The following is a 27,246-nucleotide window of genomic DNA, read 5'->3' as shown; positions in this document are numbered from 1 at the left end:
TTTATTTTGCAGTTCGGACTCACCACATGAAATACAAAGTTGAAATACTCTTCTTCGCAAAAGTGTTCATTTTCTTGTTCATCAAATTTTTTCATTGCGATTCTTAAACTTTCAGACTCAAGGATAATTGGCCAAACAGAAAATGTATAACATGCCAAAGTTTTGCGTGCTACATCAAGTAAAAGTTTATATTTTGTACGTGGCAAATATTAAAAATTCAATATGGTCAGAGCCCTTAAGTCCTTAAAAGTCATTCTGCCTCGAAATATTTTCCTACTTTCCGAGAGAGTGCATCTTTTTGATTTCAATCTTTCATTTTTCTTCCAAAAAGTGACCAATCACAAAATACGGTCTTTTTCTCAAATGTTTTTAATTTCCAAAAAAATAAAATTCGATCGCAAGAGCAAAAGCAAAATATAGCGAAAATAATGAAGAAGAAGAGGAAAAAATATAGAGTTAAAAGTGATTGACAACTAAAAGCTTGTAGAACGAACAGAAGACATAGCTATAAACGAGATGTCGAGAATCGAGGAAAAAGGCTGTATATTCGTGTAGAAGAGAATCTTTTTTGAAAATAAAAGAAACGTTTTAGTAATATATTTAACCAATCTAGAAGTCTCACCATTTATACCCACAAATCTTGTCCAGACTCGGTCAAGCGACACTTTTTTAACAAATTTCTTTACTTATATTTCTCTCTTACTCTTTCACTTTTGAATATGAAGTCTGTTCTCACCCTACACATTTTTTATATAAGAAAACATCCAAATTTTTTAATGCCTTCAGATATTCTTAACCTTTTGAAACTCAAGCCTTAAAATGTTCTTAACATGTTCTTATTTTCACAATTTTGTGAGTATTTTTTACCGTTACCCTAAGAAATTGGTTGTTTTAAAGTCCGAAAGGCCTGAACTTGTTCTAAATATTTTGGTCATCGATAAGCCTGATGCCTGATTTATAGTTTGTTCTTATAAAAAAACGTGTTTTCTTGATTTTTTCTACATTTTTTTCGATCCGGTACATGAAAAACCGTCAGTTGAGGAGGGATTCCGAGAATCCAGTTTTCCGGAATTTGACGGAAAAATGACCGGGATTACGGTATTGAAAGGCCGAATTTCTAGTGATTCGTACTAATCCAAACATCTTTGACCAGTATCAAGAAATCTTTGGCTGGAGCGCAGGTATTCTAAGAAAAAATTACCGGTGTTCCGGCATTTCGTACCCTCTAAGCCCCCCTCCCACAGTGGATAGGTCAACATTTTCATTTTTCCTATTCCCTTGGATTTCCCTTCGATCATTGAAACCCATCTTTCTCCTAAAATATTTTTACACAAACAACCATGAAATTTTGGTCTAAAAACCTTAGATTCGTCGTCTAGTATAATCCAATCAAGGAATGGTTCAATAATTTTGGACAAAAAAGTCACAACAAAAACAGCCGAAGAGAAAACTAAACAAAACTAAAGAAGGATTAGAAGAAATAATCCATTTTCGCAGAAAAGCTTAATTCTTTCCAAAGAAAAAAATCTGGAAAGGTCACCAAAAGATGACTGTAGATAAAAGCTTCTTAAGTCCAAGATACCATACCATCGGAAAAAGAACGATATTTTTACTACAACAGAGTCTCGCAAACTCAAACGGACATAGAAGTGTAGTGATGTCTTAAATTCTAAATACTGTAAGTTCGGTTATGATTTACAATCATTGACAAAACATAGCGCAAAGCCCAAAAACGAGCTCCCTCCCCCTCTCCCCCTAACATTGTTGTCGGAGGGGGCTAAAGACCGGCCAAGCAATATTTCTTTTCCAGCAACATTGTTTGGATGAGAGGGGGTGGTTATTGCCGTGTATCTAAATTTGACCACCGGAAATGTGCCATAATATATTGGCAACGATTGTACACGAAATTTGACATGAATTGTCAATTCTACAGGGAAGAAAGGGCGTCGGGCCTTGGCCAAAAAATAAAACAATTTTGCCCGTCGCGCCGATGCTAACCATTGAGGACGCCTCCTTAGTCAATACACGTTTTTTTATAAGAATGGTGTAAATCTATTTCATCATGGATATTCTTAGCTATCCTAAAATATTCTTACAGCTTTCTTAGGTTAGGATCCTAATTCAGACTAGATTTAACATTTAGTACATACGTCTCAAACATAAAATGGCATCTTTTTGAAAGAAGTGAGCCTTACTTGGGGGCAATTGGCAATTTATAATTGAAAATACTCTAAAAATGGCATTCTTAGCTTGAGTAGCAAAGCTTCATGATGGTGATTTATTCTTAATTTTTTGGCCATTTTCATCATGGACATTCTTATAAAGTGTATTCTTATAAATAGGCGTGTATATCATGGTCCTATCACTTTCAAAGTAGAGCCTTGGGCCCTTTGAAAAAATGACGATCAAAATGTGCGAACGTGCAAGGGCGAAAAGATCGAACAAAACGGAGAGAATAAACCAGACATGAGTAAATTTTCGAAGGAGGAACAAATGTAAAAAACGTTCTCTGAACGGACAAAATGTGAACGGATTAAACAGATTTCTCTCAAAAATGGGAAAAGAAACTCCGTCCTTTGAAAATAATCTCTGAATTATTATGTAACATAATAAAATAAATTTTATCCTATTTCTTTTTTAAGGTCAAGGGTAAGATTTCGTAAGCAAATCTATCAAAGATTTAAATGAATCAAATTAGATGTTTGCTCATAAGAATACAATTTAGCTTCGAAAAATGAAAACAGAGTAAGGAGTACACGCTACACGCTTTTTTTAAATAAGAATATACTTTATAAGAATGTCCATGATGAAAATGACCGAGAAATTAAGACTCTCGTACCATCATGGAGTTAGACAACTGAAACTAAGAATGTCATTTCTATAGCCTTTTACCTGTATATTGCCATTTACTACCAAGCAATGCTAAGAAGTTTCCCAAAAATCCGAAATTCTTGCTTGATGTATATAATTTCATGCTAGATTTAGGCTTGGTTTACATCTTAATCTAAGAATATTGTAAGAATATTTCAGGATGATTTCGACAAAAAAGTTAAGAATGGATTTACCCCATTTTTATAAAAAAGCGTGTAGACAGTAAACTGGCCTGCTGGAGAAAACAGCTTTATACTCAGGATAATGTAAATCTGTTCAGTGAAGCTGAAAAAATCGAAGGAAACCCGTTTTACGCCGGTCTTCGGCTGTTCCGACGATTTTAAGGAATTCAGGGTTTAAAAAATGATTTTTTTGGTAAGAAACGATGCAAAGTTTTGGGCATTACCATAAAATACCTTGTTCTGTAAAGGAATTAAGTTTTTCCTTTTCATATTATTTTATCTCTTTTAACTTAGGTTTATCTTTACAACGAAAGACAAAATCTAAATACAAGTTTAAGATCTATCAGAAGATATTACAATACCAATACGAACTTAAAAAAAACAACCTTCTAATACTATTTGATCTAGAAAGTATAATTTTCGGGCGTAGAAACTAGAAGATAAGAAAATTGAAAAATTCCACAAACCGTGGGTGTTGATTTATCTGTTTCCGAAACCCTTAATAGTTCAAAAATAAAGTAAATCTTTAAAAAATCTTCAAAAAGTGGTAAAATTGAAATTGTTTCGAAAGATTGTTAATGATATATGCCAACACACAACATTGAAAACATTGAAAATTTGAGATTTTGGAAAAAAAATCGATAAAAGATCGATTAAATTGTAAAAGGCTATCGAAGGTAATAAAGTATCGAGTGAGTGCAAAAGGAACCGATAAAATGGAGTCAGGAAAAAAAACAAGAAAACTTGGAAAATTTCGATTAAATAGAAACTCAGACGATGTTATCGTCCGATAGTAAAGGCGGGAAAATATGGCGGTATGGCGTTATGGCGGTATATGGAAAAAAAATTGGCGGGAGAGTTTCAAAGCAAACTCTACCGACTGTAAACTATTTTCGGCAAAAGACCCGTTTGTGAATTTTATTCGGCTTCTGACTTATTTCTTAGATAGTGATTTGTCCTAGACTATAGCATAGTCTAAAAGAAACTTCGTGTCTAAAAAAAACTTGCTCTGTTTTGTAAATATCTTATCGATTCCTTTTAACGCCGGCTCTTATAACGCCAAAGCTTAATTTTTTTCTCAGTCCGGTACTTATTTAATCCTGATACCTTACGCCAGCCCTTATAACGCCAGTGACAAAAAAATAAATGTCAATAAGGCCTGTAAGGTAGGATTGAGTCGAGATTTGAGATGAACATCTCAGTGATCTTGTACTTTTCTTTGTTTGTCATCGCGGGGTTCAAAGCCAGCCGGCTCGGTTTGGTTGTGTCGATGACGCCTTAGACTACTTTACCATCACTACTCTAAATCAAGCGTAATTCTTGCAACAAACTTTATTTTTATCAACTGACAACTTTAATCGATATTGTCTCACTTTATTATTCCTTGCAGCTATCAAAGCAACCAACCTTACGCGTTATAAGTCAGTCAAATTCAGTCTGCGTAAAATACTTTATGGAATTAAATCAATCAAAAATCTATTTTCTCAAGGAACACATAATAATTCTGAAATTCAATACAGAGAAAGTATAGAATAGAGAATCTATTTTATAAAAACAAATTATTTGGCACGCGCTTACATTAATCGCAAGGTTTTGACTTGAAAGACGCACTGGACAATTGATAGCCAAAATATCTAAAACATATGTGATAAAAACAAGTCGGGTACTATTCCAAGCAAGACGCCATTCACAAGTAAAGTGTTGATTAGTTGATTAATTTCCACTGATTGACTTAAGCCGCCGGGAGAAGAACGATGAATTACCGTATTTAGGCACTCAATGGTCTCATAATTTGACCCTAAACATAAAAAAGGAAATTCAAAGTAAAATTCTGTCAAACGCAAGCAATACTCATACAAAAGTTTTCTATAAATTATATATTCAAAAATTTTCCAAAATTTCGGCCGAAATTTTAATTTACTCACTTTTTACACGCTTACGATGTACCCCTCTCCTATCGGGCACCTTACAGTGCACTCTTGGAATTTACTCTTAAGGGCCTCATCTACATTCGGTCAATTCCCTATTTTAAAATAGCAATTCTGAGTGCTGGTCTGTTAATTACCAATCAACCAGTGAATAAACGACAGGATTTTATCTAACAATAATTACAAGTTAAGCTTTACCAATCAAGAGATTTTGCCTCCTACCTAGGTCAACCATTTGCCTTTTAAATCCAAACTTCCGAAACGCTGTTTATCCAAAACTTGAAAAATATTGTCAATAAAAAATCTTAACATTGAAAAATGGTAAAATAAGTGTTTCAAGGCTCTTTGTATTCGAGCGACTTCCCAAATTTTACAAAGACGCCCCTTTTTATTTATAAGTATTTTCATAAAAAACTTCTTAAAACTCGAACATATAAATTAAATTGAATATAGCTCCAAAAAGTTGATATTCGAAAGCCAACACCCCATCTAAAACATAAAAATCATCATCTTATGATTTCATTTGCAACTCTTCAAAAAATAAAAATACAGACCTATTTCCAGACTGATAAGACAGGCAAGATAAAAAAATCACGTTCACGTTGTAAAATGCTATAACGACAGGCAAGATAATACCACGTTTGTTCATAACAGTAGTTTTAAAGAGAGAGAGGAAATATTTTTGGAGAATAAACGGTTGCCATAGATAGACCTTGAGCAATAGACCTTTTATCGGAGTTTTTGATAGAATTCTCTCGGGGAATTTCTAACAGATTTCTATTGTAATAATACCGAAACGATCCTACAATGCATCGCTTTTTTAGAAAAATAAAAGACTCCGATAAGATCTATTAAGGTATGAGCAGTGAGAAAAACGATAGCAGCGACAGAGAATTAACACGAATCTTATAAATTTTTATTGAAACTCGACATTTTATCGTTAAAATTTGCTGATTTTTTGCTGAATCTCGTTTGGTTTTATCCTTTCTCTGAGAAAGAAAAAAGGTTGATTGAGAAATACAGCTTAAGTTCTTTAAATCAAACTAAATTATCTTTTTATAGTAATAGCAATAAGTAACGAGAAAAAAGTTGAACAAGTGTGCCAAATTTAAGCTAAATCCGACCATGTTTGAATTTCCCGGTCTGCCTCAAATTTTTGAAATCAACATGAAAGGGGTTGCGGAACGAGCGTTCCGTTTTCGCAAAGCGAAGTTTTGTGACTCAGGAAATTCTAACTAAAAGTCTAATTCGTATTGAGCTGTGGGGGGGCCATTATGGATTTTTGAGATGGGGGTTCGAGAGTTACGTGACCGACTGTTTGGATGGGTGTAGGTGGGTGGTTGAAAACGAAAGCGAAAGTGGTCAGGGGAAGAGTGTGAAAATTAGCGTTTTTGTGAAGAAGTCGTTGCAGTGTCAATCTTTCGCAAATTTAAAAACCCACTTTCCCGTGGAAATAATTGACGTTTTTTTTTTTTTTGGGACCCTTGGGGCATAAGCTACCCGTTGGCCGCAAAAATTTCAAAATTCGCGAATTGACCGTTGACAACATTAGGGGTAAAGGGACCCAATGACGTCACAGATTTGAGAAAAACTTCAAAATGCGATATCTCGAGTTTGAAAAGGAGTTGGGAGGTCGGTGACCCCTCATTGGATCGATAATTTTATGGAGAATACGATGGGAGAGTTTATATGGCTTGAAAGTGACTTTGAAATTTGGCTGAATTTTTAGGGCGTTTTCAGTTGATGACGTCATCAAAACAGGAAATATTTTATTTTTAGCTTTCAACCATTTAAAGTGGTAATTTTTCGTTGTCTGGGCTTACCAACCAGATCTTTTTACCCTCCCCATCATCCAAAGGGCTTTTGATGTGTTCAACAACAACTCTACTCGGCGGGTGCGACAAATATGAATTATAGGTTTTCTTGTAAGGTCAGGGGCGTACAGTATCTCGGAATTGCGGAAATTGACCCTTTTTCTTCGTAATTTCGGAAATCGGGCAAAATTCATTCGATATTTCGGAATGCTGAAATTGTTTCAGTATCGGAAATCCATGAATTCATGCTTCGGAATTTCGGTATCATAAAGTTTTTAACCCCCTTTTTCGGAATTCATACATGAAAAATCAAAATTAGTCAAAACGAGGAAAAATACCCAAAAAAATCGGTATCGGAATTGCAAGTATTTTTTTATAAAATCTCGGAAATTGTAGCAAAATTATTCAGTACCGGGTGTCAAAAAAAACGCCCCTATTTTTCGATTTTTGACGTACATTTTTCTATTTAGTTGGGCTGCTGGATTTTTTTTGTGAGTATTGTAAATTTTATTTCCAAACATTTCTAGAAGTTTGGCAAAGTTACCTCAAATGAATTTAAAGTTATGAACATTCTCGCAAGATCGTTTGTGTTGTTTACAGAAGCAATTAATTGACGTCAAAGAAGACGTCAAACCTTTACATTCTAGCTTTCCTATCAGCTGTAAAAACAGTTTTAAAGTGAAATTGAAATTGAAGCGAGATGTAGAAGGGAACACTGCTACTAAGCCAAAATCTTTTAATGTCAAACTTATCTTTTTTTGAAAGTAAAGGGGTTTTGGGCATCTTTTTTCAGTGTTATCGTAACATCTCAAGGTGTTCAAGGCAACGTAAAGCATTTCTTAGCAAAACTAAATTTCATCAATTCGTTTCATTCCCATTATTTAATCAATCACATTATATTCCACAAGCTCTGTTCTGCTTCTTTAACTTTTTGCAAAATACTTTAACTGAAAACCTAAGGATTTTGCTGTACAAAAGGTAATAACATCGGTTCATTTCTGCACCATTAACGATTTGAAAGTCTTTTTTTTGTCGTCCCAATTGACATAAGAAATGGCTTAGTTGGAACTAGCTAGAATCTATCAAATATTGACCATGAAACAAAACTTAACCTATGAAATAAAAAAATGATGCCATTTTAATGTTTTAATAGTAGCGAAACAAAATAAGAGCGTAAAAACGAAGCGTACTTTAGTTTCTTGTTTATATGGAAAAATTTAACTATGAAAATCCGTGAACAATGAAAATTTGACATAAGTCAGCGGAATTATCATAAAGTCATTTTAAATGAACATAGAAATGTATAATTTTCACCAAGGGTAAAAAATTAAATTTCAAATCTTCCCTGAAAATTTCATTTGTCTTTGTTTGATAGAAATTTGTACGTCAAAAATCGAAAAAAAGGCACGTTTTTTTGACACACCCGGTATTTCGGAAATCGAAAACCCCATACGCCCCACTGTAAGGTTTTCAAGGTAAATTCTGAGGGGACCACAGAATTTGTTCGAATTTTAAAGTGAGTTTTCGAATTATATGAGTTCGAATTACATGAGTTCAACTGTATTATCTAATCCTCCTTCGATTCACAAGTTTATTTCTCCTTCAACTAAAGCAAAGTAGACTGTTCTTATAACAACAGTGTTTATTAAAACTTTCGACATTATTATGTGACGTCAATTATGATGAGAACATGCATTAGATTAATTTTCCAGCGATTTTCATATGAAGCCTCTTATAATTGGATTAGCGCTTTTAATAATCATGCTTCGTTTCTCAAGTCACATCACATTGCAATCTCATAAACATTTAAAGTGAAGTGAGGAAATTTCTTATCGTATCTTTAGGATTTTTCTTACTCTTGTTCTATTTTTTCAAGTTTTGTGAAACTTTTTAAATACGTCTAACATGCTATGACATGATCTAATGTTTATAAATACTAAAGACCAGTTGTGTCACTTTGTATATGATTTAGTTTGATAATCTCTATTAAAAAAGTCTTTATGACAATCGTACTGTATCTTGGATATCGAATATTTGGTTGATTGATGACACTCCTTAGACATTTTAGACTCCTTACCATCCCTTAGATTGTTGTATTGAAACGCTGCTAAAATGATATCTTCAAAATTATTGCTTTCTTCTTTACCTATTGCCATGGCAATTCTTCTGATTTGACATTTTTTCTCTTTGAATCTGTATCTAACAATTGTCATCAGGCTGATGAAATCCTGAATTGAACTGTACATTTTGTTTGAATTAAGCCTTTGTTTGCGAAAGTGACGCAAGAATATGTTCTAACGAGCTCTCCCAAATTAAGAAATTTGAAATTTATACTTATTTACTGTATATTAAACATAACTTATTTGTTTTAATACTTTTCTCTATTGATGTTTACTCAGTTTCATTTGATACAGGTAGTTTCTGCGAGGAGTTATGAATGCTGTAATTTTTGTTTAGCTATAGTGGACTTTGGAGTTTCGCTTAGCCATTTTCTACTATTTATACCGTGAGTACTTCTATTTCTTTGACACAAATCAGGTTCTTGGAGAAACCTATAGTTAAAGATAAACCTTTGTTGTTTAAAGATAAACCTTTGTTGTTAGTTGCAATTTAACACCTGTTTATACTATTTGCTGTGAGATTTTTCAAAATATATCATTGTTAGTTGACATGATTCTAATTTTAGGTGGGTGTTAGAGACTATTATAAAGTTTTTCTGGCTTTTCTGGTTTCAGGCTAGACTGGAGTCGTTTATAATGCGTGAAATACAGTAGTATAGGCGTTATATGATAATACGATTGTTGTTATGGGATTTAGTTTGTATACTAAAATTTATTCCCTCCATTACATTTTGCTTTATTTCTACTATGTCTGAATTAGTCGTTTAGACTAGTTTCTAGGCTTTTACAAGAAGATTAAGAACATTGCTTCCTCTCTGATCCTCTGGCCTTCGAAAAGGCTGGAGATTCGAAATTAAAAGTTCGAGCAATTTCTTCACATAAACTTTTGGGATTACTTCCGAGATTTTATATTTGAGGAATATAAGGTCTCTTCTAATATGAGACTCCAAAAGGTCTGCAGAAAAACCTTCAAAACTGTAAGTGAAGCGACAACAAAGGGGTTCCTAGTGAGATTTCTAGTGAGTATGATGGATGGGTTATTTCAGGGGGCGGTACCGACTCATTATACTGACCCTTAGCTAGTGGGTGGTTTATTTTTCAAGCTAAATTTGAGTTAATACAGTGTACCAAAAAGGTGGTTTTCTGAGTTGAAAAACAAAGAAGTTCTGTCGGTTCTGTACATTGTACTAATTTCAGTGGTGAAAACCAAAAAATATTTCATGGGGTCCTTATATATTGACATTTCAAAATGTCCCCATTTTCATTTTAATTTTGTCTTTTTTAGATGAGCTAGATATAAAAAAAAACAAAAAAACTTCGAAACCAAACGATAACAAAAATGTCTTTGAAGACGTTTTCGTTGAGGCGTAAATCACCCGCAGCGCCCGAGACCGCCCAGTTCTTTGATACAACATCCGAAGATCAAACATCTTCATTGAAACGAGGTGACGAGAAACGAATCATGCTCATGAATATGGTCAAAGAAGGTAAGGATTAATCACTGAGTTTGAAGTCTGAAAGACTAGAGAGGAACCTTTAACCTTTCTCAAGCAAGAAAAGGCAAAGTCTTGTGATTCCCGCCGCATTTAAACACCCTTGTCTCACAGCGCCAGTGGAAGTTTTTTCCTCAGTGGGGATAAAAATTGCTATTGAAATCCTAATGGGGGTAGAAATTCTATTGTTCCAAAGTGAGAAAATCTAGTGGGGATGGTTTTGGAGTGCAATTTTTAAACATGGAATTTCGAGTGGGGATGAAATAAAATCGATTTCCCAGTGGGGCTAAAAATCAAGGGTATTTTCCCACCGGGGACGAAATTTTTGCTTAATTTTCCAGTGGGGCTGGGAACCCAGCGGGTCTGTGACACAGGGGTGTATTTAAAAAGACTGATTTAATCTAGCTCTTTCTTTGTCTTCACGTGGCATATTTTTTCAAAATCTGTTTTGTGAAAGTCACGTGTTTCAGATGGGAAATAAAGTGACTTCTTTTTCCATAAAGTGTTTCATCTCTAGACCCTTCAATGCTTAACACTCGATGGGGTAAATTTAATTTTATTTGGATTTGAAAAATAAGACCCATCGAACTCGTATATATCTCCCTTTTGTCAATTAAGATGCCATTTCAGTTATGGGGAAGTAAGCTTTTTTGAAAGATTACATCATTATATCTTAATCATGTCATCAACGATACTAAGTTTTTTTTACCCAAAATGTCAATTCATTATTTGACGCTTTATGGCAAAATTTCGAGTTATTCAAGTCATCAGAAATTTTCGTTTTTATCTGAATAAATGACTGATTCTTCTATAATAACAATGTACCCGCAAAGTGTCGAACATCAGCACACGCCAAAATCAATATTGATTAAAAAAGTCCTATCTATTTTAATTGTTCTTAAATTTCAGGTAAATTGTCAGTGGACGGTGCTTTACAACGAGCTTACGGAATGGGTATTGCCTCCGTCCCTTACGAAGAACTGGACCAGGACAATTGTACGGCACCGAAAGAAGAGCAAATCTACAATTTCGGTGTACATCGTTACGGCAGAAATAACAAATCAACTAAATGTGTCGTCCAAATTGATTTCGAAGAAGATTCTCTTTCGTTATTACAACGTGGACAGAAATTGAAAAGTTTCCCGTTCACTGCGCTGAAATCAGTTGTTGGAGGGGACGATTCGCCGCGTCTTCAAATTCAGTTTGACGATCTCAATGAGATAGATATTGACGCTGGAACACTTGAAGAAAAGAATAAGATTTCTCGATTGTTGTTATTGATCATAGGTCAAATACAAACAGGTTTTCCCGTCTTGAGTGAGGATGTAGTCGAGAAGCGAAAATCTCCGGTCAAAGAAGGCGTTTTAGAGAAGAAAGGACATAGTGCTGCATTTTTGATGTGGCCCAAGCGCTTTGTTCAATTGTTCCCTGGAGAAATGATTTATTATCGGGTCGGCGAAGAGAAAAACGAAAGTTCCGCATTGAGTATTGTGTCTCTTCTACCGGACGAGTGTGATGTTCGGAAGTTGGATGAGAACGGTTTTACATTGGTGACGTCACAGAAAGAATACGCATTTCGCCTGTCCTCCAACAAAAGCGAAGAGATTGAAAAGGAGCGAAATGATTGGATGATCGCGCTTCAGACGGCCATTCGCGGTCGCGTGGACGTCGACGACGTTCAACCTCAACTCCATCAACAGAGAATGCAAAGCCAAAACGCGTTTCACCAAGAAGAGTATTTGAAATCGATCGCTAGCTCTTTGAACGATGAACTCGAACAATTAGGCGTTATTCTTAATATCATCGATGCTCCTATTCGCGCTTCGACACAAGTCACAAAAGTCCGCGAAATTGTCCAATCTCTTAACAACCAAATCAACACTGGTCTTCTCTCATGGACATTACGTCATGCTCGTAATCAACGTTTATCAATGTCTGCTCCGGACAATGAAGATGACATCAACGATATGACGTCACCTTACGTCAACCGACCGATCATAAGTGGCCAATCAAAAGGTGTCGATTTCACAGCCAATTCATCTCAATCCGCCTCAAATACACTTATATTACCCACAAACCAACGCGAGCTTCAACACGTCACGCAACAATTAATCGATCGTGATTTCGCACAGGACTCGCGCTATTTTCCGTATCCTAATTACCGACCCTCTTCGTCAGCCGGAACTCCCCCGGTAGAGGGTGAAGACGGTCCTTACAAACTATACGTACCAGTCAGTGGAGCTGGTTTTCACGCTCAAATCGCTAATGATCAATACGCTAAAGTCAACAAGAAAATCAAACAAAAACGTTGCAACCCTTACGTCAATATCGAACGCAGATACCATGATTTGCGATTATGGGGTGAGGAAGCACCACCTCTTCCTCCCAAAGATCCATCGCTAGAAACTGATGAGTCAAGGAAGGATGAAGAGACTGTTCAAGAAATTACCAAACAGAAAAATTACGTTCCCATTAAAATTCAACCTCCTCCAGAGTCCAAAGTGGAGATTGAACAAACACGTGATAAAGCCTTGTCGTTAAGCTCTACCGTCTCGCAGGCAGGAAGTGCCGTTACGCCGAATGTCCCCGCCCCACCACCACCTCCACCAGGTGCGGGTGGTATACCGGCTCCCCCACCACCGCCCGGAACGATGGTTAGCGGAGTCCCACCGAAAGAAGATGTTATACCGGGCTGCAAAATGAGACCTTTGTTTTGGTCAAAGATTCCGGATGCTCAAATCAAACAGACTGTTTGGAAAGATGCGACCGACCGTTTGAATAATCTCGATACAACGAAAATAGAAGAATTATTTCATCTATCTCAATCTACCGAAACACCCAGGGCTAATGAAGAACCAGATGGCTTACCAATAGAAGATAAGAACGCTTCGAAATCTTTACTTGATCCAAAGAAAGCTCAGAATCTTGGTATTTTCCTGTCTGGTTTCAAACTCGATGTCAACGATCTTGAATCTAAGCTTTCGACATTTGATGATGAAAACGGTTTGACGTCTGAAGAAATCAACGCCTTGAAACGTTTCCAACCAACACCTGAAGAAATCGAGATGTTCAAAAGTTTCAAAGGTAATTTCGATAAATTAGTCAAAGTTGATAAATTCGTACAGAAAATGTGTAATATTACGAATTTGAACTCTCGCTTGGACGTTTTGTTGACCATTCGTGAGATACCTGACCAAATACAAGGAATCGAACCACCCATCACAAACCTGATCAAAGCTTGCCGTAGTTTGAGAGATAACCAACATTTTAAAACACTCCTTGAATATATTTTATCCATTGGTAATTATCTGAACGGCGGTACCAACCGCGGCCGCGCGTACGGTTTCAAATTGAGCGCTCTGGTCAAATTGGTCGATATCCGTAGCACAGATAAGAAACAGACCGCTTTACAGTTCCTTGCCGAGGAACTCTACCAGAAGGATCCAAAAGTGTTAACTTGTTATAAAGAGATGAACTCCTTGCTTATTCCGATAGACATCTCGATCAAAGGGCTTACAGCTGAAGTCGATATCATGAGTAAGGACATTGAAAAATTGAAGAAACAGATGTCCACGTTGTCATCAAGTTTCGATGAAGCTTTTATCCACAAAGTGAACCAATTTATCAAAACAGAATCTAGTAAATTAGTTCTCTTACAACAACATTGTTCAGAGATTGTTGAACTTTCCGTTGAATTAAAGAGAATGTACGGAGAAAGTTCATCATCGGATTTCGAGAACTGGTTAAACCACGTCAGCGATTTTATCAAGCAGCTCCAACGTGCCACTGAAGCTGCAGAAGCCAAACAACGTCGATTGACCAACCGTCAAAAACATAAAGCCGATCTTGATAAAGTAGTCAGTGAACTGGCAAACACTGTCAAAAACGCATCCATTGAAACGAGCAATAATCAAAAACCTGGCAAACAGAAACAGAGTCATCGGCGCAACGAATCGTACGAAAAGATCATCTCACATACCACCTTACAACAAGCAGCAGTAACCAAAACCGAAGGAGCTGGTTTCACCAGTAAACCTGTCACTTTCAATCTCGGTAATGCCACCGTATTAGAGCTTCAACCATCAGAAAGTATGGAAGAACTTTCTTTCCCTTCCAAAACAGGATGGCTTGAAAAGTTAAGTGGTGGCAAAAAACGGAATTGTAAATGGGATTACCGTTTTTTTGAACTGACAACTACCGGTTATTTACATTATTCGAAACGGGAAGACGGGAAGTTGTCCGGAGCCATCTATATCCGGCAATCACCGGTCAAAGTTGATGAGAATGATCCTTGCATTATGGAGATTCATCACGAGCAAAGGGTCTGGAAACTGAGAGGTGATAATGAATTGGAAGTCAGTGATTGGCTGAATGCTTTGAATTACTATTCGAAACGAGACAGTGTCTTGCAAGATGACTTCGAGTAGAATTTTTATTATGGGCTCATTCATATTTTTAAGGAATATTAGTATTATGATTATCAACATTATATACAGTAGATTTAGGATCAATGAATCTTTCAGCCTCGTGGGGAAAGACCTATTTTTTTCGGATGATATACATGTTTTTTATAAGCATACTAAATTTGAAAACAGGTTTGGAGATGCTTAGGTCGAGGGCTTGGCAAGGCTTAAAAATGCTTATAAGGATGCTTATATCCCAATTAAGATTTTAGGAAAACTACGAAAACTCTTAAAATCCCAGCCAAAAGCAGCCATATTCAGTAAATTGTAACACACAATACCGACTCTTTTTTTCCCAATACAATATGGTATAACTTATAAGTTTTATTCAGTTATTCTTTTCGAAATCAAATTTTCTTTTCTGTGAGGAGTAAAATATTTGTTTGGCAAAGGGTGAAAGCTTAACACGGAAACTCTGTCGTAATTTAGACTCTGATTTCTGTGACCGTTTTCTGACACTCACATAACAAGTATCGTTTTTCGCAACAGTTAGGATTTTTTTTTGCATTTATTTTTTAGTGTTTTGTACGTTTTTGTAGTCTCTTTAATATCTTAGTGCATTTTTTAAATAATTTATTGTAATTTTACCGACCAATATAGAATTATAAGAAAATCATTAGGGATCCTTTAGGCGTGGTCTCACAAGTACCAAGTATGACCCTAAAGTGTTTCAAAAAATTAAACTTCCATTTGTTTTTTGAGAAGGCCTCAGCCCACAAATAATTTTGTGAAATTGGCACTATACACGTCTTTTTATGAAAATCCAAAATTTATAGTTTTAAGCCAAAAATATTCTTAAAATATTCTTATTTTAACCATTTGTGAGCACTCTTGCCTATTTCCCTTAATAAATCGGCTGTTTTAGAGTCCGCAAAGCCTTAAAATGTTTATAATATTTTGGTCATCGAAGCCTTATGTTCTTATAAAAAGAACGTGCATTGAAATGTTGACATAAAAGATAAAGAATTTGAAATAAGAAACCAATATAATAGTGAAAATAATTTTTACAAATTATGGTTCATCCGGAGAATGATGTTTTCGCAGAAAAGCTCAACCGTTAAATTAGATCCCTGCGAAATTGTTTTCTATCAAAGCTGCTATATCTTACCAGATATTTTACCTCTGTGAGGTGTTTGCCCGCCCCCCCCCAAATTTCAATAATTTATTGTGATTCCAATTTCTTACATGATACCTGATTTTGTACAATTTTTTTATAGACATACATGATAATAATTCTAGATAGGAATAATATATATGAAAATCAAACTTAAAATTTTTGATTATCAAAGTCTTTACTTTTTTGCGAACAGCCATTCCAGTAGAAAATTTATTTTGTAAAATTTAATCCTCGGAGCTGGGGGATGGGGGGTTCAAAATTTTCTTCAAAATGTTCCACTTTTCTTCAAAATTCCCCCAAAAAGCGGAATGAGCTGGAGTTTTTACAAGATACTTCACTAATTGGTCATTTAAAGTGATAGAGATGATGCGTTCTTTAGAAAAAGTAATAAGATTCTTTTATTACATCTTAACGACCAACCAAATCAAATAAGAGCTTGTAAAAACTCCAGCGTGTCCCCAAAAAGGTACCCAGCTGGGAACTGATTTTTCTATTTTGGTGTTTTTGCGGGCTTACCTAGGACTCGTAGATGTGAAAAAGGTACCCTGGTCAGCGGCACTTTCCCGTACTTCTTTTGCCCAAGTACTCCCGACTTAATCATTTCAAAGTTTTACAACATGGTGTCTACGTCTACGGGACCTTAAAAACCTTGAAATTGGACTAAGCAACCTTGCAAGTGAATGTAATGTGAAAGAATTCCTTGAAAGCCTTGAAAAAGCATTACTTTGACAGTATAGTTGTCTTGTTTTAGCTTGGGTCATCACTGAAGTTTTGATCGATGTTAAAGCTCCAAAGATTTTCTTGCTCGCATCGTTTGCAATCATTTTTTATGGACCAAAATGCTGGTAATAAAGCCTCTTACACATATCGTGATATCGTACTATTTTAATCAATTTGAAAATGTCCGATAAATGGCCCAAAAAACCTTGAAAAATCGCTAAAATATTGACAAAAAACATTGGAAAGCTTGAGAATGGTAAAAAAAATTCTGTAGACACTCGCTTAGAAATAAACTATGTAGCATTGCCTTAAAAAAATAGAGTTCTGAGAACTTGAGAGCAATGACGTAGGTTTGAGTACTTTCAAGTCATCCTATTTTGAAAATAAACTAAATTTCTCTATAATTATCAATTTCGGATCTTTTTACCCTTTCCCTTGATTGCAGATAGAATAGAAACCAAGTTTCACGTAGTCTTCGCTTTCTGATTTGAATGATGGCGCTGCGATACTTTTTCCCCCATCAGAATTTTTAAAGGTAAAAAGTAGTTGAGCTCCAGCTTCTGGACAAAGTTTCACGTCCCATTTCTTTCATTGTATTTTGTCCATAAAAAGTACTTTAAGTGTATTAAATTTGGTGGATTTGTCGGTTTTTGACGATCCACCAAATTAAACACCGCCTTCTCACAGACCCGGTGGGATTTTTTCAGCCAGTAGGGGATAAAAATATTGGACTGAAATTTAGCAAAAATTTGGTCCCAGTGGGAAAATACCCTGGAATTTCAAACCCACAGGGAAATTGATTTTGATTTCATCCCCACTCGAAAATCAATGTTTAAAAATTGCACTCCAAAACCATTTCCGCTGGATTTTTTAACCTTGGAACAATAAAATTGATATTTCGATTGGGATTTTTATCCTCACTGAAGAAAAAAGTTCCACCGGGGTTGTGAGACAGGGGTGTCTCTCATTCAAAAGTGTAATTTCTCTGAATAAATTCAAATTTTTACATCAATAGAAACCAGGCCACTTCACCATGGTTTCAATAACAACACTTCATCGAAAGATGAGCCAAGAAAAGAAGTTTCAAAGCAAAAAAAACAAAATCAAAAACAGATCGTCAGCACAAATAGTACTGTACTACAGAAGAAAAGCAAGAGAGACAATACATTAGTATTACAAGAGGATGGATAAATTACCTTGGATTTTTGTCGTTTGTTTTGGGTGTCTTTCTGTTTATAATTTTTTACAGAATCGAGAAGTCAATTTACGAGTTTTGCAATTGCACGAACATCAAGATCAAGGTATCATTATATTTCAAATAACATTTCATTATCAAGTTTCCATGAGAACGGACCATAAGTCTGAAACATGTTAGACTGGAGTCGTTTATAATGCGTGTAATACAGAAGTATAGGCGTTATATGATAATACGATTATTGTTACGGGATTTAGTTTGTATAAACGACTGTAAGAATCCGGTGTCCCGGCCTTAGAGAATCTCCGGCTAGCTACGTAGAAACTTGCGTAGAAGAAAAACAATTTATCAAGCAACAAAAAACTCTTAAAACAAAATCAACTCAAATGAAAAATTTTTAACGCGCACAAATCCACACACATTGTTTTTTTTCAAGAATTTCATTTTGAGTGGTAAAAAGTTATAATTGTAATATTGACGCTTCTTTTGTTTGGAGTTAGTGCACAAAGGTTTCTAGACGACTAAAATTATTCCCTCCATTACTTTTTGCTTTATTTCTACTATGCCTGAATTAGTCGTCTAGTTTGCTGGACTAGAAACATGTCGTGAAAAATCAAATAATAACAGCCGCGTTCTTTTTTTTGTGTCCAACACATTATCAAGATATATTACAAGATTTTAAACGTTTTGCGTCACCAAAATCTGGCATTTTATCAGATCTGTGGATATTGGGTTGTGCTAAAGCTCGTTTGCATTTTTCTTTAGGTGCCAATCGATACCGTAGAGATGCCTCAACTAAAGATGGTGATGACGAAGACTTGAAAAGGTTCATGTTGAACTTTCCGGCTGAGAAGATTTGTAAAAAATTCATGTATGTTTGTGCAAAAGGTAAAAAAATTGCTGAATCAACGAAATGTTCTAAATGCTTTTTTTTAAGAATATCTTCTATAAGAATACCAGGGTGAAAATTGGCCAAATCGTAAGAATACCCTAAGAATACCCTCTATGGTGAATTTCACAGAATTTGATAAGAATTTAGTCATTTTGTATTTGGTTAACATAAAAAACTGCTTCCTTTGTTAGAGATGGATCGAAACTTTGAGGAAGGATGTTCATAAAGTCCAAAACTCTCAAATTGATCATTTTTTATGTTTGTAAAAAAGTTAAGTCTAAAAAAGTAAGAATACGTTATGAATATCGCCATGAATATTTCACCCTCAATTTTGGCACTTTCTTAAGAATACTTGACCCTATAAAGATGCGAAGAAAAAGTTTGTAAGGATCACCCTAACCCATAAAAAAAAGTATGAAGAAAAATCGAAAAATCAAAAGATTTTCATCAAGTTAAAGGTTTTATTTAAGAGCAATATCGTTTGCTTACTCATCAATTTTGATTTTTACAAGCTTTTTCACATTGGATTGGAGAAGGGGGGGTTTCACGTTTGGCGGAGGAGCGGAATCGGCCCTTTTTTCGGACGGAGTGGCGGAATTTAGTGAAAATTTAGATGGAATTACGGAAATTGGGTTCTCTGACGGAGACGGAAAATTAGACAATTTTAGTGCGGAAAAACGGAATTTAGCAAAAAAAATTGCGGAATTTCGGAATTGGTAAAAGATATTCCAAATTTGCGGAATTTTCGACAAAATTATTGAATTTCAAAGGAATTTTCGGTGACGGAATTTTGGTTCAATTTAAGAAGGTTTGACGGAAATTGGAGAAAAAATTGGCGGAATTGCGGAATCGGGTACCCCTTGAAACCCCCCCCCCCCTGGAGACGGATGTGGAGCAAGGTGATCAGAAAAAGGGAAAGAAAATTTCTTTGTATATATCAGCATAATATAACAATAGGTACTGATAGGTAGACACTGTCCTGAAATGAAATATGTGTCTGATATGAAACGAGATTACTTATGTAAAAATAAAACCTTTAATGCTAAAGAGCTAATTTTCTTTTATTCATCTACAGATAAGTGCAAACAAGAGGAGACAGCGGTCATCAAAACAAAAGAGTCCAACAAAGGGGGGAAACCTCAAGAGTGCATTCGTGGTCCTCCAGTAAGTATACCAAATTATTCTGGTAGAGTTAGTTCACAAAAGGCTATCTTACTTTGAAAAAGTTTTGAAATTTGGAACAGATGTTTCTTTTGGGTCCTAGAACCTCTAATCGAATCGACAATGTTAGTGGCATTTTTATGATGATAACGTCAATTTTCAGTACATACCTCTTGCAAACAATTTTCTTTTGCATAGCTGATATAATACCTAAATAGCTTCCTAGAAAATTTTGTTGACACTTATAAACTTTTTGACTTTTAATATAATCTTATTAACAACATGTATGCCAAATTTTACAACTATATACCAATTAGATCAGGTTTAGACAGGGAGGGGGATCTGCTTTGCTAATTTTAAAAGCTGAATTTTCCAGTTTTTTCTCTAACTTCAGTGTAGCTTCTATTTGAAAAATGTAAACTTTAATGAGGCTTAATAGTTTTCTTTCTCTTTGACATTTAAAAGAAGTTCAACACAATTGATGTTAAACTGTAATTCCAATAGTTTTCTTTCTTTAGAGGAAGGGGGGGGGCTCCACTTTCTAGCTCATGGCACAAGCCCTGATCATGTCAAAATGATTTGACCATCTCTAATGTCTAATTTGCCTTTGTGTCTATGGCATAGATATCTTATATAAAACACTAGATAGAGCTACTATGTATTTCTCAAGAAAATGCACGTACGGCAGGCGAAGCAAAATAATCCACCATCTTTGCTGAAAGTTGGTCAGAGTTCGGTACCGGCAATTTGTTAAACCAAGCAAAAAAACTGAATAGCGATAAGCGACGAGGCGAAAGATAGGCTTGATCGATCAAATTACCGGCACCGAGCTATAGTCTACTTATCAAAGATGGCGGATTATTTAGATTCAAATAGGGACAGAGTAGCTCTATCAAGTGTTTTAAAGATATCTGTGGTTTATGGTGTCAAAACCGTCTTGTTATTTAAAGATCATACTTCGATTCTTTTTTCAATAAAGGGACCACCAGGACCTGGACTTGAATTTCCAAAACTTGTTAAAAGCACACTGCATAATGATGAAGTAAACATTTCAAACTCCAAAACATTCGAATGTACATTTTATGGTAACCCCATACCTACAGTAACATGGAGAAGCCCTGCAAAGAATTTCAGTATCTCCTCAACAATTGATAAACAAAAGCTTGAAGTTACAAGCCGTTTTGTGATCTCGAACGTTTCCTGGGATGAACAAGGTCCGATAGTATGTCATGCGAAGAGTTTACTCGGTGAAGCAGGAGATGCAGGAAACCTTACTGTATTAAGTAAGTGATTGTTCTTTTATCTGGAAATCTTATAAGTAAAAGAAAAGATATATAAGAAAGGATTGCCAAAAATGGAGTTTCCAGCATCAAAGGATAAAAGTTAATTTGCTTCTTCTTCACTGTTCATCTTCATTTTCAACAATGTGTTATTTGCCCAGGGGGTCACTCGATTCAAAAACGACCCAAAATTAGGCCTTTGAAATCGGAACCTCACATTGCAAAGAAAATTTAACCAGATTTGAGTAAAGTTGGCCGAAAAATCGACCCTTACAGTGCACCACTTTCTAAAACATTTTTGACCAATTTTAGGGAAAATGGTCAGATTTTCAAAATTTTACACATCTTTGCTCATTTCGAGCCTTTCGAGTTCATTTCAAAGGGACCCTTAAGGGCCACACGTACGGTAGGTCGTTTACCTTGAGTGCCCCCCCCACCCCGGTATTATTGGAATTAATACTATATGGTTGAAAAATAACGAGCTAAACGGCAAGAATTAGTGCACACTAAAAGCAAATATGCCATACCCAGCTGGCACACAACGTTTTTTCGACGTTTATCTAACGTTCACAACGTCCATATAACGTTAGATGAACGTTGAAACAACATTGTGTGCTAGCTGGGTAAGCTCAGCATTAAATTAGCTTAGGTTATTAGAAGGTCATATAGAGTAGAAATTTTCTAATTTAAATTCTCATAAAGCTATTTATTTATGTGGCAACGCAGGCAAAAAAGCCTTCCTGAAAAGCTTAAATTGCTGGCCTTTCTCAAATGATACTTCTATTGGGCTTTTCCAGAAAAAAATCGTGCACCCCCTGTTGAGGAGGTCCATTTCCGTTCCAAGGGGCTAAGGTTTGAAATACAGTGGAATTCCATAAGGGTAGACGAAAATCCGTCAAAAATAAGCGGAATTCCAAGGGGGTAATGATTGAAAATTTGTAAAAATTCGGAATTCCAGAGGGTATGATCCTAAAATTGCCTGGAATTCCAAGGGGGTAGGTCACAAAAGGTTGGACCTCCTCAACAGGGGGTGCACGGTTTTTTTCTGGAAAAGCCCATTTGGCCATAACCACGATGTAATTATTACAACTCACTCTCCTTTCCAGCAAAACCAGTCATATTAAATCATCAAAACTTGGTCTTCACACCAGAGGGAATCACTTTCGATTTTCCCAAATGCAAAGTTCGATCAAACCCACCAGCAAAAATCACTTGGAAACGCATTTTCTGGTCAATGCCAGCAGGCCGATTTTCAACCAAACGAAATAATTTACTAATTAACAATGTCCAGTTTAAAGATGAAGGATTTTATGTTTGTGAGGCGGAAAATTTTCTAGGTAAGATATCTTTGTGATTGAATACGAAAATTTCCGGCGGTACTATTCATCATGTCATCAAATCGATGAAGCAGGTTGTTGATCAAAGTACAGAGGCTAGCATGTACACGTTTCTTTATAAGAACAAACTATAAAAGAGCATAAGGCTTCGGTGTCAAAAATATTAAGAACAAATTAAGAACATTTTATGGCTTTGTGTACTCAAAAACAAAAATAATCACAAAATGGTGAAAAAACTCTGTTAAGAACATCCCAAAGACTTCAAAATTTTTGGATGTTCTTATTAAAAAAACGTGTATGCAACTTTTTTTGATGTATCTTTCGTACTGAGATTTCTTTCTCTTAGGAAAAGACAAAGCCACGACACAGTTGAAAGTTAGTGCGCTTGAGATTCACGAATCCTCACCACAATCTATCACAATAAACCATGGTGAAACTGCCAACATTAATTGTTCAGCATTTCGAAATGCCAAAAAAATGAATGGAAGAATCTCATCAAAGACTGGTTCTAAAGTTCAATATTTTGTTGAACGTGCTCCTTCAGGCAATTCGATTCTGTTACAAGCAGTGGTAAATCAAGAAGGAATTTATTCTTGTGAAATTCAAAATGAAGCTGGAAAGAAAGTGCGAACGTCAGTCTTTGTTGAGATACGGCGTAAGTTTGTCAGTAGTATGTTATGTACGCTATGAAGTTTAACTTTTAAGTAAATTCATATAAGCAACTTTGGTAGGATTTGTTGGCTTCAAATCCTATAAGGGAGATTCGATTCTAGCCCTTCGATCTTATCCTTCATTGGTTTTGCCTTTTTTAACTCTATCTTCTGAATCCAAATACATTCTTCCCTTACCCCATTCTTTTTATATAGAAATCTTACACTAGACATAACTTTCATTAAGGTGCCACCGCAGCAAAACGTACACATAGAGTTGAATTTGCTTTCAAAAGGAAAAATTCTTTCAAATGCTAACAAATGTTTCAAGGGAGTGATTTACAGTCTACTTAGAGTGACATCCGTGCCTTTTCTTACACTTTTTTATAAGAGCAATTTCATAAGAATACGAGGCTAAAATTTGGCCAAAACCTAAGAACAAATTAAGAAGAATCTAAGCCTTAGATTTCAGAAATTACTGAGAAATACAGGTTTCCATTTTTATTAATATTGACATTGAAGCCTGAAAAACTTATATAAAACTAAGAGCAGCTCAGCCTAGTATACACAATAGACAGATCCAGGCTTTTAGGCCTTACTCTTGGTCTATAGGCACTGCTATAGGCGGCCACTAGTGACTCCCACCGGGAATTGCTTATTAATAGGTTTAAACATAATAGACAACATTCACAAAAGATGTTTATCAATAGAGATTTTAAATAAAAGAATGTTTAAAACACAGCTGATTGGCTTAGGTTTCGGAACTCTCTATTGTTTCATTAAAACCTCAGTGCGCATGCGATTTATCTGGAGAATTTCAATATTCAAAACAAGAGCAGTGCTCATAGCCCGAAGAGTAGGAGTTTTACGCTCGAAACGAAGGAAGATATGACGAAGCCTAAGCCCAGCCAGAATCATATGACTTGCTGGTTTTTCTTATAAAGAGTGTTTATCTGAAGTAGACAGGCAGCTGACGACATCAAAAAAAGTGAATAAGTGAAAATTCGAGGGACAAATATTGAGTACTTATTTTGAAATCTTTATAGTTTAGAGAGTCAGAAAAATTTACTCGGCGTGTTTAAAAATCTTTACCGGACGTGTCCGAGAATAATTTATTAATTGATGACGTCATAAGCAAAAGTGAAAAATTGATGTTGCAAAAATTCAAAGTTTTATATACCATTCGAAGCGTTTTTTGATGTAGATTTCAAATCACATCAATCTCAATAAGTAAAAATTTGAATATGAAAAGTTATTAAGGTCCGTAGCTTTTCTATGACGTCATTTTTGAAAAAATGCCTCATTTTATAAGGAATTACGATCTCAATTTTCTCGAGTTAGGCTGAGAAATCGAATATACCCGTTTAATTGTCTTCTATATAGTTTTTGACGAGCTTTCGAATGGTGTAATTGTAAATTTTTTTGATTTGATGACGTTGAAATTTGACATTTTTAGGGGGTGACAGGGTCATGATTGACCAAAATCACATGTCAAATTTAAGTCATAACTTTTGAAATCTAAATTTTTACCTATTGAGACTGATGTGATTTAGAATCTAGATCGAAAAATGCGTCGAAAAGTATATATATCATTATTATATGCTGAAATCAAATTTTCACTTTTGGTGGTGACGTCATCATTTGACAAATTACTATCGGACATGTCCGTTAAATAAATTTTCGGACGCCGAGTAAAATTTTTAGGATCAGTAGATATATGGGAACAAGAAAAATCAACTCGACGTTTGTCCCAAAGTCGTCCAGATTTTAGATGTCGTCAGCTGCCTGTCTAAAGATACTGCTCTTCATATGTTATTTTACTAATGTAGACGTTTAGCAGCATATAACTGTTCAAATACTTTGAGTAGGGTAACATTTTCATTAACCTATGAAGAGCGCTTAATAACTACTTGTGGTATAAAAAGGGAATTTCCCAGAAAAGGGAATTTCCTTAGATTCATTAACTCTCCAGGGATAAGAAAAAGACAAACTGAGATTTCAAAATGAGTAATCAGATCAAAATAACTCTGGAAAAGTCTTTTTGATGATGATAAAACAATAGAGAGACCGTAAGAAAAGAATGCTACCGTTAAGCGGAACTAAAATACTGAAAAACGCAGTTTTGCGGTGGCAAAAACGGATTTTTGTCTCATAAAAAATCACAACCCTTTCACACAGACCCGATATGATCTTTTCAGCCATTGAGGGTAAAAATAACAGGCCAAAACTCAATGGGCATTGATATTCCAATCCATGTTTTTTATGACCTTAAAGGATTTGAATTCCATTATTTACGAGCCAGAAAATTCATCAGTGGGGATGGAAAAATGTCTTATATAATTTGCTTATCTGATTCTTTCTTTATGATGATAACAGTTAGAGTATAATTTGCCACTGGGGACGAAATATTTTCATTAATTTTTCCAGTGGAAAGCGGTCCCACTGGGTCTGTGCGAAGGGGGGGGGGGTAAAATAGGTAAAAGGGTAAAATCATATCAAGTCAATATCACTTTCCATCTTCTATCTACAGAAGTTCCTACTACTATGACATCATCAACAAAAATTTCAACTGTCAAATGTATGAACTACGAATTCAGATGTCACCGTAGCAATCGATGTATCCACAGATCATGGAAGTGTGATGGCGCGCTTGACTGTCCAAATGGTGAGGACGAAGACCCTGCGATTTGCTAGGACTTGAGACTACTACTAGGACTTTAGGATTTGAGAGGACTTTTTGAGGATGTTAATCTATGTAAAAGGTCTTGAATGCGTAATGTATTGATCATTTCTTATAAAAACGAACGAAATGACCAAATGATTATTGATTTAAATCAGATGAAAACATTCCAGAGATTCATCACCAGTGAGAGTGTTGCAATTCAATCCGTTTTCATTTTTTAGTCACATACACACTTTTTCTATAAGAATGGTGTTAATCCATTTCATCATGGATATTCTTAACTTTTGTGAGAAAATCTTTCTAAAATATTCTTACAGTATTCTTAAGTTAGGATCCTAATTCAGACTAGATTTAACATTAAGCATTAAAATGGCTTTTTTGTGAAAGGAGTGAACTTACTTGGGGGTAATTGACACTTTATAATTGAAAATGCTCTAGAAATGGCATTCTTAGCTTTAGTAACAAAATTTCATGATGGTGATATTCTTAGCATATTCTTAAAATTTTTTGGCCATTTTTATCATGGACATTCTTATAAAGTGTATTCTTATAAAAAAAGCGTGTAAAATTATTTCTTTCCAAAATAAAAAGTTAATCAATAGAACAAAGCTGTTTTTGCGTGTTATTCATTTTTGCATTGAGGCTTAGCAGGAAAATGAGTTGGATGGCAAAAGTACACAAATAACTTCGAGGAAGAAATTTTGGCGGGAATTTAATCTGACGGATAGGTGAAAAAAGTTTTCAAGGATTTTAATTTGATGGAGTATAATGTAAACATATATTGGTGAATTTCAGCGAATTTTCTACAAAAAAGCAAAAATAAATCCCCGTCGAAATTTATGGCTAAATCGTTCATTCACCAAATAAAAGTTTGTTCGAAAGTAACAAGGTAACAACTTATGCCAAACGAACGAAAATGAAAGTTGTTAAGTTAGCGTAGATTGATCGACTTTTGTCTCATCAAAAATTCCCTCAAAAACTTTTTCCTTTCGCCTCTTTGTGTAAACTTTCATTTTCGGTGAACCACACTTTGAAGCTTGTAAGCACTGTATCAAATCTTTTAGAATCTTGTTTAAGTGAATTCTTTCCATTATCATTCTCAATTTTACCTTCAATTTTTTTAACTTGGACCAAACACTACTCGCTCAAAATAAGATTTAACCCTGGGGGGGGGGGGTACTAGGGTTGGCGAATGAGGGGTATGTGCGGACGGGACCTCCGAAAACCGACCCTTAGAGAGACTGATTTTTGCTGAAAAGGTGACCCTTAGAGAGACTTTTTGAAATTCTTTTTTCGATTTTTGAAAAAAGTCATACCCTTAGAGAGACTTTATTACAATT

General features: G+C 35.3%; 2 protein-coding genes across 2 annotated transcripts; both read left to right on the top strand.

The window, feature by feature from the left end:
* Positions 1 to 10,204: 10,204 nt before the first annotated feature.
* Positions 10,205 to 15,174, top strand: LOC136814721 (formin-F-like). The gene is made up of 2 exons (XM_067071139.1): positions 10,205 to 10,402; positions 11,318 to 15,174. The coding sequence occupies exons 1-2, from the start codon at positions 10,255 to 10,257 to the stop codon at positions 14,833 to 14,835; spliced, it is 3,666 nt and encodes a 1,221-aa protein (XP_066927240.1). The 5' UTR covers positions 10,205 to 10,254; the 3' UTR covers positions 14,836 to 15,174.
* A 2,650-nt stretch (positions 15,175 to 17,824) lies between these two features.
* Positions 17,825 to 26,187, top strand: LOC136814723 (protein sax-3-like). The gene is made up of 7 exons (XM_067071143.1): positions 17,825 to 18,009; positions 18,669 to 18,791; positions 19,871 to 19,959; positions 20,936 to 21,239; positions 22,343 to 22,573; positions 22,920 to 23,228; positions 25,754 to 26,187. Exons 1-7 carry the CDS (start codon positions 17,892 to 17,894, stop codon positions 25,915 to 25,917), a joined length of 1,338 nt encoding a protein of 445 aa, XP_066927244.1. The 5' UTR covers positions 17,825 to 17,891; the 3' UTR covers positions 25,918 to 26,187.
* The last annotated feature ends 1,059 nt before the right edge of the window (positions 26,188 to 27,246 follow it).

The sequence above is a fragment of the Clytia hemisphaerica genome, unplaced genomic scaffold (genome assembly GCF_902728285.1).
Source record: "Clytia hemisphaerica strain Z4C2 unplaced genomic scaffold, Clytia hemisphaerica genome assembly, whole genome shotgun sequence".
NCBI lineage: Eukaryota > Metazoa > Cnidaria > Hydrozoa > Leptothecata > Clytiidae > Clytia > Clytia hemisphaerica.
This window is presented reverse-complemented; position numbering and strand designations above follow the sequence as displayed.